Genomic DNA, 13121 nt, shown 5'->3' with positions numbered 1-13121 from the left:
GCGGCCGGGGCGCTCCAGGCCCTCTGCCCGGCACGCGGCGGGGGTGATGAGGAGAGAGCCGGGAGAAAACCAGGGTGAGAAGGACAAGGAGAAAGAGTGGCAGGGGCCCACTGGGTGCCAGGTGCTTCTTCATAGGACACCGCTTTGCTTCCAATCTTCACAAAGATTCTGTGAGGCAGGGCTCCTTATTCCCATTTTACAGACCGAAAAACAGAATGGGTGGCCGGCGGCTAGTGATCAAGTAGTAAAGCTGGGTTTCCAGCAGGTCGGTCCATCCTCAAGTGCTCAACGTGGAGCCAAGGGCCAGAGGAAAGAGTGACATTTCCTCAGGGGGCATCAGGGAGGACTTCCCGGTGAAGGAAGCACCTCACTGAGCTTGCAAGGGCGAGAAAGGCACCTCCTGAAGGAGCTGAGGGAAGAGGGATACAGGGTGGAGAAAACCCATGTTTGATGTGACTGCCCCTTTCCCTGTGTAGAGAGACCCCCCCCCCCCACCTACCATGAGTAGAACTGCAGAGACCCAGGCCAGGGCACTGACTCCCATTACGTGGGGGCCTGGATAACAGGCAAACCCTTGGCCCCAGATCCTCCCAGGGTGCCCTCCTTTCCCTCTCTGTTGTAGAGTCTGCTGGTCCCACAGTGTGGAGATAACCCAGGTTTCACAGAAAGGAACACTCTTTGTAAAAGTGAGTAAGAGATTGGACTCAGAGTAAGGCAGAGCTTGGTTCAAATCCAGGCTCTGCCACTTACCAGCCATGTGACCTTGACACAGCAACATTAAAAAAATAATAAATTTATTTATTTTTGGCTGCGTTGGGTCATCATTGCTGGCTGTGGGCTTTCTCCAGTTGCGGAGAGCAGGGGCTACTCTTAGTTGTGGCGCGTGGGCTTCTCATTGCGGTGGCTTCTCTTGTTGCTGAGCACAGGCTCTAGGCGCATGGGTTCAGTAGTTGTGGCTCACGGGCTTAGTTGCTCCGTGGCATATGGGAATCTTCCCGGACCAGGGTTCGAACCCGTGTCCCCTGCATTGGCAGGCAGATTCTTAACCACTGTGCCACCAGGGAAGTCCGACACAGCAACCTTAACCTCAACCTCTCTGTGCTTCAGCATCTAGTCTTTAAGTGGAGGTAACAGTAATCCCACATCCGAGGTCATGGTGAGAATGAAATAAGATTGTGTGTGTGAAGCCAGGGCCTGGCACAGATAACACTGCCGCTGTCATTATTTCACTATTATGGATTACAAAACATTAAAGTATTACAGAGAGCTCTGAGGCCCCAGGGACAGGAGGACCCCAAAGCGGTAATCAGGGTCCTAGTTTCTAGTCCCAGCTCTGTCACCACTTATTGTGTGAAACAAGGCATGTTGCTTCCCCTCTCTGTGCTGTGGTTTCCTTATCTGTAAGGTGGGGCATTGGGCCATGAGGCTCCTACCCCTAGACTGTTCCCTTCCCTCCCCTGACCCCACAGGGTCCTGAACCAGGGAAGTAAGGGCTAAGTCTCATTCACACTGTCTTGGGCTCCAGTCTCCCAGGGGCTAAGCCAAGAGGTCTCTGGTTAAATTGTGACCTCCTGCCCTGGCTTTGCCCTGCACGCACACCCCCACCTCCCCACCCCATGCACAGCCCTTTAAGGCTGTCCTCCTGTGAGTACCAGCACCACTGCAGCTGTGGGTCCTCTGTGCCCACTGCCAGCCTCAGGTGCCCCATGCACTGATACTGGGCTTAAGGGAGGCATCAGAGAACTGTCCGGTACCAGGTACCCAGAAGTCCCCAGCCCAGATCCTTGGTTCTGATTTCCAGGGGAGGAAATCAGGACATGCCCAAGTCATGGGCAAGTTCAAAGCAGAGCCTGCCTGGAGGAAAGAAACCTGGGATGCACACCCGTCCTGTGCTCTTCCCACTGCCCTGCACTGCCTCATCAGGTGCCCACTATCTGCCATCGATCAGGACTTAACGACTCCAAGTGCACTTCATAATCACTGTCCTTTTGGTCCTCCCATCAGTGCTGAGAGAGACAGCAGGTGGACAAGTGGCACTAGCCCCATTTTACAGATGAGGAAGCAGAAGGTTACATGATTTGACCAAGGCTGAGACCCTGCTAAGTCTGGTGTTCTTTTGACCAGCTCGAGCTCCCTCTTCCACTGACTGCCCTCCTCTGCAGACCCGTGGAGGGGCAGGGGCAGGACATCCCAACTGCTCACTTGGAAAACTGACAAGAAAGGCAGAACAAAGATGCAGTGATGAACAGAGCTTCAGGAACAAAGTTTTGTCTTTAATTCTTTCTTTCTTTCTTTATTTTTGGCTGTGTTGGGTCTTCGTTGCTGCACGCGGGCTTTCTCTAGTTGCGGCAGGTGGGGGCTACTCTTCGTTGCAGTGCGTGGGCTTCTCATTGCAATATCTTCTCTTGCTGCGGAGCACAGGCTCTAGGCACGCGGCCTTCAGTAGTTGTGGCACGTGGGCTCTAGAGCGCAGGCTCAGTAGTTGTGGCGCAGGGGCTTAGTTGCTTCGCGGCGTGTGGGATCTTCCCGGACCAGGGCTCGAACATGTGTCCCCTGCATTGGCAGGTAGATTCTTAACCACTGCGCCATCAGGGAAGTCCCAAAGTTTTTTTGTTTTTGTTTTTGTTTTTGTTTTTGTTTTTGTTTTTTTAAGTTGATCAGGGCCCTGAGGCAAAACCAGCCATACCTGGATGGGGCAGTTGCTGAGGCAGCACTTCCACATTTGTTAGCTCATTTGATGCTTAGCAGGCATCTTATTGTAATTATCACGCCCATTTTACAGAGGGGAAGGCTGACGTTCCATGTCAGTGCGGGGATTGGTAGGGAGGCTGAGGGGAAAGGAGGAGGAGCTTCCCCTAGGCAGGTGTCCTGCCCTGGCTGCAGCCTTCAGTTTCTGGGCAGTGGCAGGACGGACCTTTGTCACCACGACCACTTATTGAGGATATTGTATGTGCCAGGCTCTGGGACCAGTTCCTGCCTTCCAGGTGGGAGAGACCCATGAGGCAAAGGTCATGGCCTGTGCCTCCGTAGAGGTGTGCAGAAGGCATTAGGGAAGTCTGGGGAGGGGCATCTAACCCAGAGAGACTTCCTGGAGGAGGTGTTGCTTAGGCTTAAAAGGTGAAGAAAGTGGAGAGGGTGCTCCAAGCAGAGGGGACAGCCTGAGCAAGGGCTCATAGGCATGAGGCTCGTGAAAGCTGAAGGAGTTTAGAGTGGCTGAGGGGCAGAGTTCAAGGCAGGGACAAGCGTCGAGAGAGAGCTGCGTAGGAGCCAGAGCAGGGTGTCCCTAAGGAGCATGGCCTGATCCTAGGACTGATGGGGAGCCACTGTAGGTGCCTGAGTAGGGGAATGTCACGTTCAGATTTGACTTTTCAACAGGATGAACAGCCTCGGTCCTATGCGGGAAGCCAGAGGAGCAAGGGCCTGTGGGAAGTCAGAGCTTCCCAGGGGAAGAGAGCCTGGGCCAGGTCCATAAGACAGCAGGGTTGAGATATTGGGGGGTGGCTTTGGGGAGTAGCGTCAGCAAAGAAGAAATGGCAGTGGGAGTGGGACTCAGCTGTGTCCCTGGACCTCATCTCCCCTCCCCTCGGGGAGTTGCCTTTACCCCGTGCAGGGAAGGTGTGGGGTAGGGAGAGGAAGGAGAGGGGCTCTGAGCCTGCTGAGAGGTGTGCGGTCCAAGAAGGGGGTCTACAGCTGGGCAGGAACCACCCTGGAAGGGGAGGCATTTTGGGCCTCATGTGGCCTCAGAATCTGAGCTTGGTGCCCAGGGAATGGGGGTCGGGCACTCCCAGGCTCAGCCTCCATGCCCTGAGCCCTCTCTCTGAAAGCTACTTTGAGGGGAACCTGTGACCCCCGCATCCCAAGTCCTCCTCCCCACACTGAAATTTGTGCAAAAGGCAGGAGGGGAGTCTGGGGGCTCAGGGATTGACCCGGGGCCTTGGACCTGACTGCTTTAGAAGAGTCTCTGGAGAAAGGCTCCAGTACCCCAAACCCTATAAATCAGCCAGGCATTAACGCAAGGAGCATTTATTGAGCACCAACTCTATACAACTATGTGAAGCCCCGGACTACTGAGATATAAGGTAAGTAGTCACCACAGTCAAGTCAGGGAGACATGGGTAAATGGTTTCTCCTAACAGAGGGTGGTAAGTACTGAAGCTGCCTGGGGAGATCAGGGAAGGCTGCCAGGAGGAGACGTCCAACCAGGAACCCTCTTGGTGAGGAATGAGAATGAGTTTGATGAAAAAAAGGACTCAGAGGCCAGAGCCTGTCACGGAAGGAGCTCTTTTCAGAAGAACAGGGCTCAGAAGCCAGAAGTCAAAGGTTATGGGGCACAGGTCACTGTACTTTCGGAGCAAAGGACCAATCCCAAGGGTGCTGGCTTTGCTGGAGGACTAGTGGGTCTCCTCCATCGGCCTTTGTCCCAGGTTAGGGGGGTGTGCAGCAGGGGTCTGGCCCAGGACTCTCAGCTCATGCCTGGAGCGGCGGGCATGTGCCCACCTATCTTTGCGTGTGGCGCCTAGGCCCAGAGCGAGAGCCCAGGGCTCAGGCAAAGGAAGTTGAAGAGAATCCTGGTAGTGAGCTCTGGAGGTCAGGCCAGGAGGGCAGCACAGAGGAGGCGGGCTACACCTCACTGGTCCTCCCCCTCCCCCTCCCCAGTGGCACCACAAGGCACGCAGCCGCATATCACCCGTGCCAGCCCTCACCTCCCGGCAACGTCGCCGCATTCTCAGCCACGCCATCTGGCGTGCCCGCCGCTCCCCAGAACACTGCAGCGGGTGGGGGGAGGGGGCAGCGGGGCAGGTGCCCACCCCAGAGCCAGGAAGAAGCGGCAGGTCCCCTCCCCCAACGTCCTTTTGGACTTGAGGTGGGCAGGGGGCTGGGGAAGAGGGCGGCAGGTGCTCTGATACTTCAGGAGGGAGCTTCGAGCATCCGAATTGCTGGAAGAGTCGCCGTCTGGGCAGCGCCAGCCTGCCCCCTCCCCTCCCTCCTTCCCCGCAGCACAGCCGATGCGGGGAGCACCGGGGGCCCTCGGAGGATCCCCACATTCCTGCCCTTCCCCTCAAATCAGAGGTGGGGGCGAGCAGAGCAGACCGCCCCCTCCTCGCCCTGCTCCTGCCTTCGTTCTTCACCCGCCTGCCCACCCCAGCCGGGGAGGCCCCGGGAGAGGAGATAGAGGGCCGCGGCCGGGGAATGGGCGCCTGGGTTCTCACCCACCTGCTCCTCGTGGTCTGGCACTTTGGTGGGAAAGGAGATCTCCTTCTCCGGCACAAGTGCCCCCACCAGTCTTATTTGGAGCATGGTGCTGGTGGTGGTGGTGGCGTCTGGCTAGGTGTCCTTTTTGGGTGTCAGAATGGAACGCGGGTTTACAGATTTGTGTGTGTGTGTGTGTGTGTGTTTTTTTTGGTTTTTGGTTCTGTTTTGGGGTTTTTTTGGTGAGAGCAGTTTTATAGAACATTCTCCTGTCCTCTGAGCAAGATTACCTAGACTGCTCAGGAATGACCTATCCCTTCCCTCTCTCTCCCCTCTACACCCCCAATGCTCCCCCCCCCAGGACCTCCGCCTGCACAAAATGGCCGCCACCCCTCTGAGGCAGCCATTTTAGGTGCCCAGACTGTGGCCTCCCCTGGGATGGGGCTATGTCTCCATGGGAACCTCAGACCCTCAGCTCCCAGCTCCCTGGATGGGAGTGGGCAGCAGAAATGGGAGTCTTCCCGACCTGGCTGAGGTGCCCAGCCTTCCCCTTTCCCTCTCAGAGACCCAGAGGGGACCAGGCCCCTCACCAACTCCCTTCCCCCAATGCCAGGGGGAGGAACAGATGGCATCTCTGGGTGTCCTTCTCCTTCCGTCTCCTTCCTTCCATTTCTGGCTCTTTCTGTCTCTCCATCACTGCATCTCTGCATCTCTGGATGCACAGAGCGGAGCACAGACGTCCCTGTATGTTCATGCTTGTGCATGTGTATGTGGACACGTGTGTGTTATACCTCTTTCAAGCCCATGTCTAAGGCGGGCCCATCCCACACCTCCCTCTGTTCCAATTTTCCCCTGGTTTTTTTTTTTTTTTTTATTGTATCTTCTAAAAAAAAGTTGAAATGTGTCGAGTGAGAAAAACTTGTTCCATTTTTCTGAAGGAAGAAAAGACAGGGGCAGCAAACAGACTGAGAGGGCTGAAGTTCTCCATACCCCAAGGTATAGCCCCCTGACCCCTCAGGCCTCTTTCTCCGGGAGTCTGAAAGGAGCTGAGGTCATTCCTGACAGGAGTAAGGGACGGAAGGAAGAGCCTCTGAAGGGCTCCCCTATGCTGAGGAGGTCTGCCTCCTGCCTGGAGCAGAAAGCAGAGCTGGTAGGGGCCTGTGAGGCTTAACCCAGGCCCCAGTGTCCAAAGGAGAGGGCAGGGGGTATCTTTCGACCCCAAGGAAGCATTAATTCACTTACTCATCCATTCATTCACCCATTAATTCAACAGAAACTCAGTTCTCATGTAGACAAAGCATTCTGAATGGGTATGTGCAAGAAATTAATAGCATAAAGCATGTTACAGTTTACAAAGTGCTTTAATAAAAAGGAGAGTGGGCATTTATTGAAGGCGCACTCTATTGCTAGCCCTGTGCTAAACCCAATACATGTACTATCCCATTTATACTAACAACAACCCTATGAGGTGTAGCATAATTGTCCCCATTTTACAGATGGGAAAATCAAGACTGAGAGCCGTTATGTAACTTGCTCAAGGCATTCAGCATTCTTTAAAGCTGGTAAGTAGGGTGGCCAGGAATCAGAGCCCAAAGCATGTGCATGTAATCAAAATACCATGTGACTGGGGGGCTCAAGAAGGGCCATGTGTCAGGATTGAAGACCCCCACCCTCTGTAAAGGGACAGGAAAGCCTTTGAGGCTGTGCCCAAACATGGACAGAGGCCTGGCCAGCACCCCTGAGTCTCTGCCCCACCTGAGGCCTATCCTTTGGCCCCTCTCTCTGCCTGCCCAGAGTGCCCCAGACCATGGGTGGGAGCCTACCTTCCCAGAACCAGGATGTATGCATGGAGGAAAACTTACCATTGGTTTCTCATCCTTGGAGACCCCTGAGGCAGACTGTGTGACTGTAGAAGGAGCACTGGGCTGGGAGTCAAGTCCCTGGATTCTAGACCAAGTTCTGCTCTCCACTGTGTGGTCCTGGGCAAGTCAGTTCCCCTCTATGGGCCTCTGTAGGAGGAAGGTTTGAGGTGCCTTTTGGTACCTGGTCCTGGCTCACGCAGTGCCAGCCCCCCTTCTCCAAGGCCTCCTTGGCCATCATGCGTACCTCTGTTTAGAACCTAATTCATTCTACCAGGCATCAAATCAGTGTCTTACCAGCCCGAGACCCCTTCTGGAGGTCCTAGAACCTCCAGAACAGAAAACTGTTCCTGTCCAGATTGAGGGTGAAACCCCCATCTTTGCACCAACCAGTGCTTAGCACGTGGTTGCCACCAAAGTGCATGTGGTTAAAGTATAATTGAAGTTGTCTAAGCATATGGAAGCTGGAGGGTGGGGAGGGATAGGAAACGTGGGTCTGAAACACACGAATGCCTGAATGAAGGTGTAGAAAGGTGTAGACAAGGGTCTCTACACCTGGTTGTGATTACCTGCTTACACACATGAATCTATTGGAGTAGGGGTGTGTATCCATTTTCTGCACCACAGAGTGAGGAACACTGTGTGTGTGTGTGTGTGTGTGTGTGTGTGTGTGTGTGTGTGTGTGTGTGTCTAAAGCTACCTCCCTCAACTCGTGCCATTTGCATCTGTGTCTGGCCCAGGGAGAGGGTTGAAAGGTGAGCTGTAAGGTAAAACAGCAATTTCCTACCTTCCTTATCAAGACACCTGTCTGACCTACCTCCCCCTGGTCACTCTCAAGACTGCTGGAGTTGGCTTCAGTACTTGCAGTATTTTTTTGCAGGGGGAGGAGAATGCTTGAGCCTCTTCCAGGAACTTTAGGCAATTCCCAGCTCAGCCCCCTCCTCCCTCAAATAAGCTAGTCAGAGGCCAGGAGACAAAGCCACTGGTGGGATGGTCACTTGTCTAGCAGGGGGAAAGTATGTTGGGCAGGGAAGGGGGGGAGAGGAGGGAGAAGTTTCTGGGTTAGGAATCCAGACTGAGCCCTCTCGCACACCCCCAGATGGTGGGTGCATTGGCTCATCCCAAGGGTTCCTTTCCATTCCCATCCAAACCTACATATACCCCTAAACACCCAAGGAAATCTTTCCCATCAGCTGACGCCACTGATATACACACATGTCCCCACAGACACACACACGCCCATGCAAAGGCACAGACATCCAGGCAAGTCTTTCCTTTCCTCTGTCTTTCCCTTGGTTTGAATTGCGTTCAGCCACATATGTTGTGTGTGCGTGAGGGTGGGTGGGGGAGGGGCAGACAGGGATGAGGGATGGCACGGTGCCAACATCTACCTATGGGGCTTAGGCCAGGAACGCCCCCCACGCCCACCCTGGGAGGGGGCCTCAGCTGTCCCTTTGTGACCGAGGGGATCCTCCTGGGGGTCGGGGAGAGGGTGGAGGCAAACATAGAGGTCCCTCCTCCAGAGCCGAGGGTCTGGTCCCTGACCCACCTTTGGGGGCCTGCAAGGGAGGAAATGGACAGAACAGGGCCCTGGAGGGAGCATAGAATTGGGGACATCAAAACCCCCCAAGTTCCAGCCTTACCACCCCATTGTTCCCTTGTGGGGGACTCTATATCCAAGGGGGGGCAACTCCTCCTACCTCCCTCTCAATCCCTGCTTTCCCTGCGTTGGGCGGGGAGGGGAGGGAGGCAGAGATATTTATTTATTTCCTTTATTTATTTAATTTTTTTTTTTTTTTTTTTTTTTTGGAGTAGAGAGTGACAGATGGCGGCGGGTCCCGGGGGAGCCGGCTCTCCCCCAATGCAGACGCATGCCAATCACCGTCTCTCATGTGATAGCTGCTGCCCGTGACGTGCCAAGCCCATATGGCCTGGCATAGAGGCTGGTACCCCGCCTGGTAGAGATGCCACACTCGCTCCGCGGTTCGCATGGCGCTCTGAAGACGCCGGCGCCTGCCGCCTTGAGGAGCCGCTGCCCCCGCTCCCTGAAGATGGGGGAACAATGAAATAAGCGAGAAGATTCCTCTTCTCCCCCCTCTCTCTCTTGCCCCCCTCCCCCCCCTCCCCTCCCCTCTCCCCTTGACTCCTCTCCGAGGTAAGTTGTCCGAAAGGCAGCTAGATCTGACCCGCCGCTTGGGGGGTGGGGGGCAGCTTCTTCGGCCGACAGGAGGGTCCCTAAATCCCCCCTTCCCGGGACGATGCCCCCTCATGGGGTGGGCATCGGAGGCGCCCAGGGTTCCCTCTCCCCTAGGGGCTGCAGCTCAGTGGGCTGAGGAGGGAGGCGTCTCTGCCTGCGATGGGCTTGGGGAGGAGGGGGAAAGCAGGGTCATGGGGGGGGGGCGTGAAGAGGCTGAGGTGGGAACCCCCCCCCCCATGGTTGTCCCGGAGGAACCTTCGACCTTTCCCCACCACCGAAAAAAAAAGAGAGAGAGAAGCAAACAAACAAATTTGGATTTTTTCCCATCAATCCCGAAATACAACGAGATCTGGAGAGCCGTGTGGGAGGGAGGCAGTTTAAAGGGGGGAAGGGGGTCCCTGACCGCAGGGGAGACGGACGGGGCTCGCTTCTCTCAGTCTCCTCCCCACGCCCGGCTTTCTCAGTCCTCGCCGCCCCGAGCCGGCTCCGGGAGCTGGGGACGCCCGGCTGGAGGAGACGATCCTCCCGCCTCTGGAACTGGGGCTGCGGGGGTGGGGGCCGAGCCGAGGGCGGCGCGCGGCCAAGTTGCAAATTGGATTAGGGAGTGTGGGGGTGAGAGCCACGGGAGGGCGGGGGAGCCGGGCGGCGGGGCCCGGGCCGCCGGAGCCGCCGAGCGGGGCAGCTGCCCCACCGCGGCCGCCCAGCCTTCCTCCACCGCCGGGAGAGAAGAGGCTTCCTGGCGATCGCGCCGCCTCCCCCGGCGAAAGATCTGCTCCCTAAAGCCCCTGTTCTGTCCCCGACCACACCCGGAGAGGACCGGCGCGGGGAGCGGCCCCTCGTTCAGGCGAGGGGTGGAGCCGGGGCCCAGCGCCGGAGAAAGGGCCTGTGCCGAGACCCTGGGCGGGCGGCGGGGCTGGGCTGGGCTGGCTCGGGGTGGGGCAAGCGGAGGAGGTGGGCACCCAGGGCCCCCCGGGCGAGAACCCGCACCGGACTCGGGGGTGGAGGCGGGTTACGGGGGTCGGGATGACCCCAGCGTTCCCCTAACTCTGTGCTCTCTCCTCTTCCCGCCCGCCGGGCGCCCTCAGGCACCATGCTGACCCGCCTGTTCAGCGAGCCCGGTCTCCTCTCGGACGTGCCCAAGTTCGCCAGCTGGGGCGACGGCGACGACGACGAGCCGAGAAGCGACAAGGGCGAGGCGCCGCCGCCACCTCCGCCTCCGCCGGGGCCCGGGGCTCCGGGGCCCGCCCGGGCCGCCAAGCCCGTCCCTCTCCGTGCTGACGAGGTGCCGGAGGCCGCGCTGGCCGAGGTCAAGGAGGAAGGCGAGCTGGGGGGCGAGGAGGAGGAGGAAGAGGAGGAAGAGGAAGGGCTGGACGAGGCAGAGGGCGAGCGGCCCAAGAAGCGCGGGCCCAAGAAGCGCAAGATGACCAAGGCGCGCCTGGAGCGCTCCAAGCTGCGGCGGCAGAAGGCGAACGCGCGGGAGCGCAACCGCATGCACGACCTGAACGCGGCGCTGGACAACCTGCGGAAGGTGGTGCCCTGCTACTCCAAGACACAGAAGCTGTCCAAGATCGAGACGCTGCGCCTCGCCAAGAACTACATCTGGGCGCTCTCTGAGATTCTGCGCTCGGGCAAGCGACCCGACCTGGTGTCCTACGTGCAGACGCTGTGCAAGGGCCTGTCGCAGCCCACCACCAACCTGGTGGCCGGCTGCCTGCAGCTCAACTCGCGCAACTTCCTCACTGAGCAGGGCGCCGACGGCACGGGCCGCTTCCACGGCTCCGGCGGCCCATTCGCCATGCACCCCTACCCGTACCCGTGCTCGCGCCTGGCGGGCGCACAGTGCCAGGCGGCGGGCGGCCTGGGCAGCGGCGCGGCGCACGCCCTGCGGACCCACGGCTACTGCGCCGCCTACGAGACGCTGTACGCGGCGGCTGGCGGCGGCGGTGCGAGCCCGGACTACAACAGCTCCGAGTACGAGGGCCCGCTCAGCCCCCCGCTCTGTCTCAATGGCAACTTCTCGCTCAAGCAGGACTCGTCGCCCGACCACGAGAAGAGCTACCATTACTCTATGCACTACTCGGCGCTGCCCGGCTCGCGGCCCACGGGCCACGGGCTGGTCTTCGGCTCGTCGGCTGTGCGCGGGGGCGTCCACTCGGAGAATCTCTTGTCTTACGATATGCACCTTCACCACGACCGGGGCCCCGTGTACGAGGAGCTCAATGCATTTTTCCATAACTGAGACCTCGCGCCCGCCCCTTTCTTTTTCTTTTGCCTTTGCCCGCACCCCTGCCCCTAGGCCCCCCGAGCGCAGGGGCACCCCACCTACTCCGGCGCGGGGCGCGGGGAGCGGGCTGCCGGTCCTGCCGCTCTCCTAGGCAGCGCGGTCCTCTTACCTGTGGGTGGCCCGTCCCAGGGGCCTCGCTTCCCCCAGGGGACTGCCTTCTCTCTCCCCAAGGGGTTCCCTCCTCCTCTTTCCCAGGGAGTACTTCTACAGGGACCCCTCTTTGGGCACTCCCTGGAGATCCCCCACCCCCAATTCCCAATCCCTGCACTTAGGTTTTCTCTTCCCCTTTCCCCCTGCAGGCCCAAAGGCTTTGGTAAGGGGGCAGCTGAGCTATGGGATACTGTTTTCCCCCTATTATTATTATTATTATTATTACTAGAACAGACACCGAGCTGCCGGGCTCCCCCTCTTTCTCGAAGAGGGCAGAAGTCAGGGCACGGAGCCTGGACTTGGAAGCCCTCATCATCCCCAACCCCTAGTCTAAGCGTTTTGTGATTTTAATTTTGGCGGGAGGGAATGTGGATTGAAGGAAAGAGAGAGGCCAAGACAATTTGTAACTAGAATCCATTTTTTCCCTTTTCCCTTTTTTAAACAAACAAACAAACAAACATACAAAAAAAAAAAAAAAAAAAAGCTAAGAGGCGACGGAGGCCGAACGCAGAGTCCGGATCGGAGAGAAAACGCAGTAAGAACTTTTAGAAGCAATAAAAGGCAAAAAATACTACTACCAATAATAAAAAGACACAAATATCTATGCAAGGAGGTTCTGACTGAGCCTAGCGGCCCGGCCCGGCTCCGGGATGCTCCCACCCCCGGCCCGCGGGCCGCGCCGCCCAAGCGCGGATCTGTGCACTTTGGTGAAGTGGGGGCCGGCGCTGCCCCTCCCCTCCCCAGGTTCTTACAATCAGTGACTCGGAGATTTGGGGCCCCAGTGCCACTGCCCTCCCCCGCCCCGTCCCCGTTGTGCGTCCTGCTGTTTTTTAAAAATCTGTTTCCAAATTTGTATGGAATGGCAAACTGTTGGGGGGGTCGGTTTGGGGAGGGAGGGTTTGCATGGAAGACACACACGCACACCACACCGCACGCACACGCAGCCCCGGCGCGGGCGTCCGGGGGCAGAGGGAGGAGAGCTCGCCGCACACCCCGCCTCCCCGCAGGCAACTCTGTCCCTTCCCGGGATGAGGGAGGAGACCGAGAACTGGAGGCAGCCCCGCCCCTGCCCGACTGTGCCTCGGTGGGCGCCAGGCGCCCGGCGATTTCCAGTGTCTGGAGAGGGGGTTTTTGTCCGAGACATCCTCTTGGCTCTGGCTGGCAGGTGGGCAGGGAGAGGGCTGAGGGCTCCTTCTGGAGACTTCCCAAAAAAGGGGGCAAAAGGAGAACCTCTTCCCACCGGAGGCAGGAGATCAGGCATCCAAACACACGCTGCAAAGATGCAAACCCACAGGCCACACACCCACACACTCACCCACACACTCACACGCAATTTTACCTTCCTCTTGTAGTGAAGATGAAACTCCCGTCGGACACCCGAAGTGCATTGCGTGTTTCTGTTCAGTTTAATGACGATTAATAAATATTTATGTAAATGAGA

At 57.8% G+C, this 13121-nt stretch overlaps 1 protein-coding gene across 3 annotated transcripts; it reads left to right on the top strand.

The window, feature by feature from the left end:
• The first annotated feature begins 8590 nt into the window (after nt 1-8590).
• NEUROD2 (neuronal differentiation 2) lies at nt 8591-13121 on the top strand. 3 transcript variants are annotated; one of them, XM_082373596.1, is made up of 2 exons: nt 8591-9204; nt 10332-13121. In XM_082373596.1, the coding sequence occupies exon 2, from the start codon at nt 10337-10339 to the stop codon at nt 11483-11485; it is 1149 nt and encodes a 382-aa protein (XP_082229722.1). In that variant the 5' UTR covers nt 8591-9204; nt 10332-10336; the 3' UTR covers nt 11486-13121. The 3 variants fall into 3 exon arrangements, with proteins under 3 accessions (XP_082229722.1, XP_082229723.1, XP_082229724.1); XM_082373597.1 differs by lacking the exon at nt 8591-9204 and adding an exon at nt 9661-9858; XM_082373598.1 differs by lacking the exon at nt 8591-9204 and adding an exon at nt 10081-10097.

The sequence above is a fragment of the Balaenoptera borealis genome (assembly GCF_965194805.1).
Source record: "Balaenoptera borealis genome assembly, chromosome: 20".
Taxonomy (NCBI): Eukaryota; Metazoa; Chordata; class Mammalia; order Artiodactyla; family Balaenopteridae; genus Balaenoptera; species Balaenoptera borealis.
This window is presented reverse-complemented; position numbering and strand designations above follow the sequence as displayed.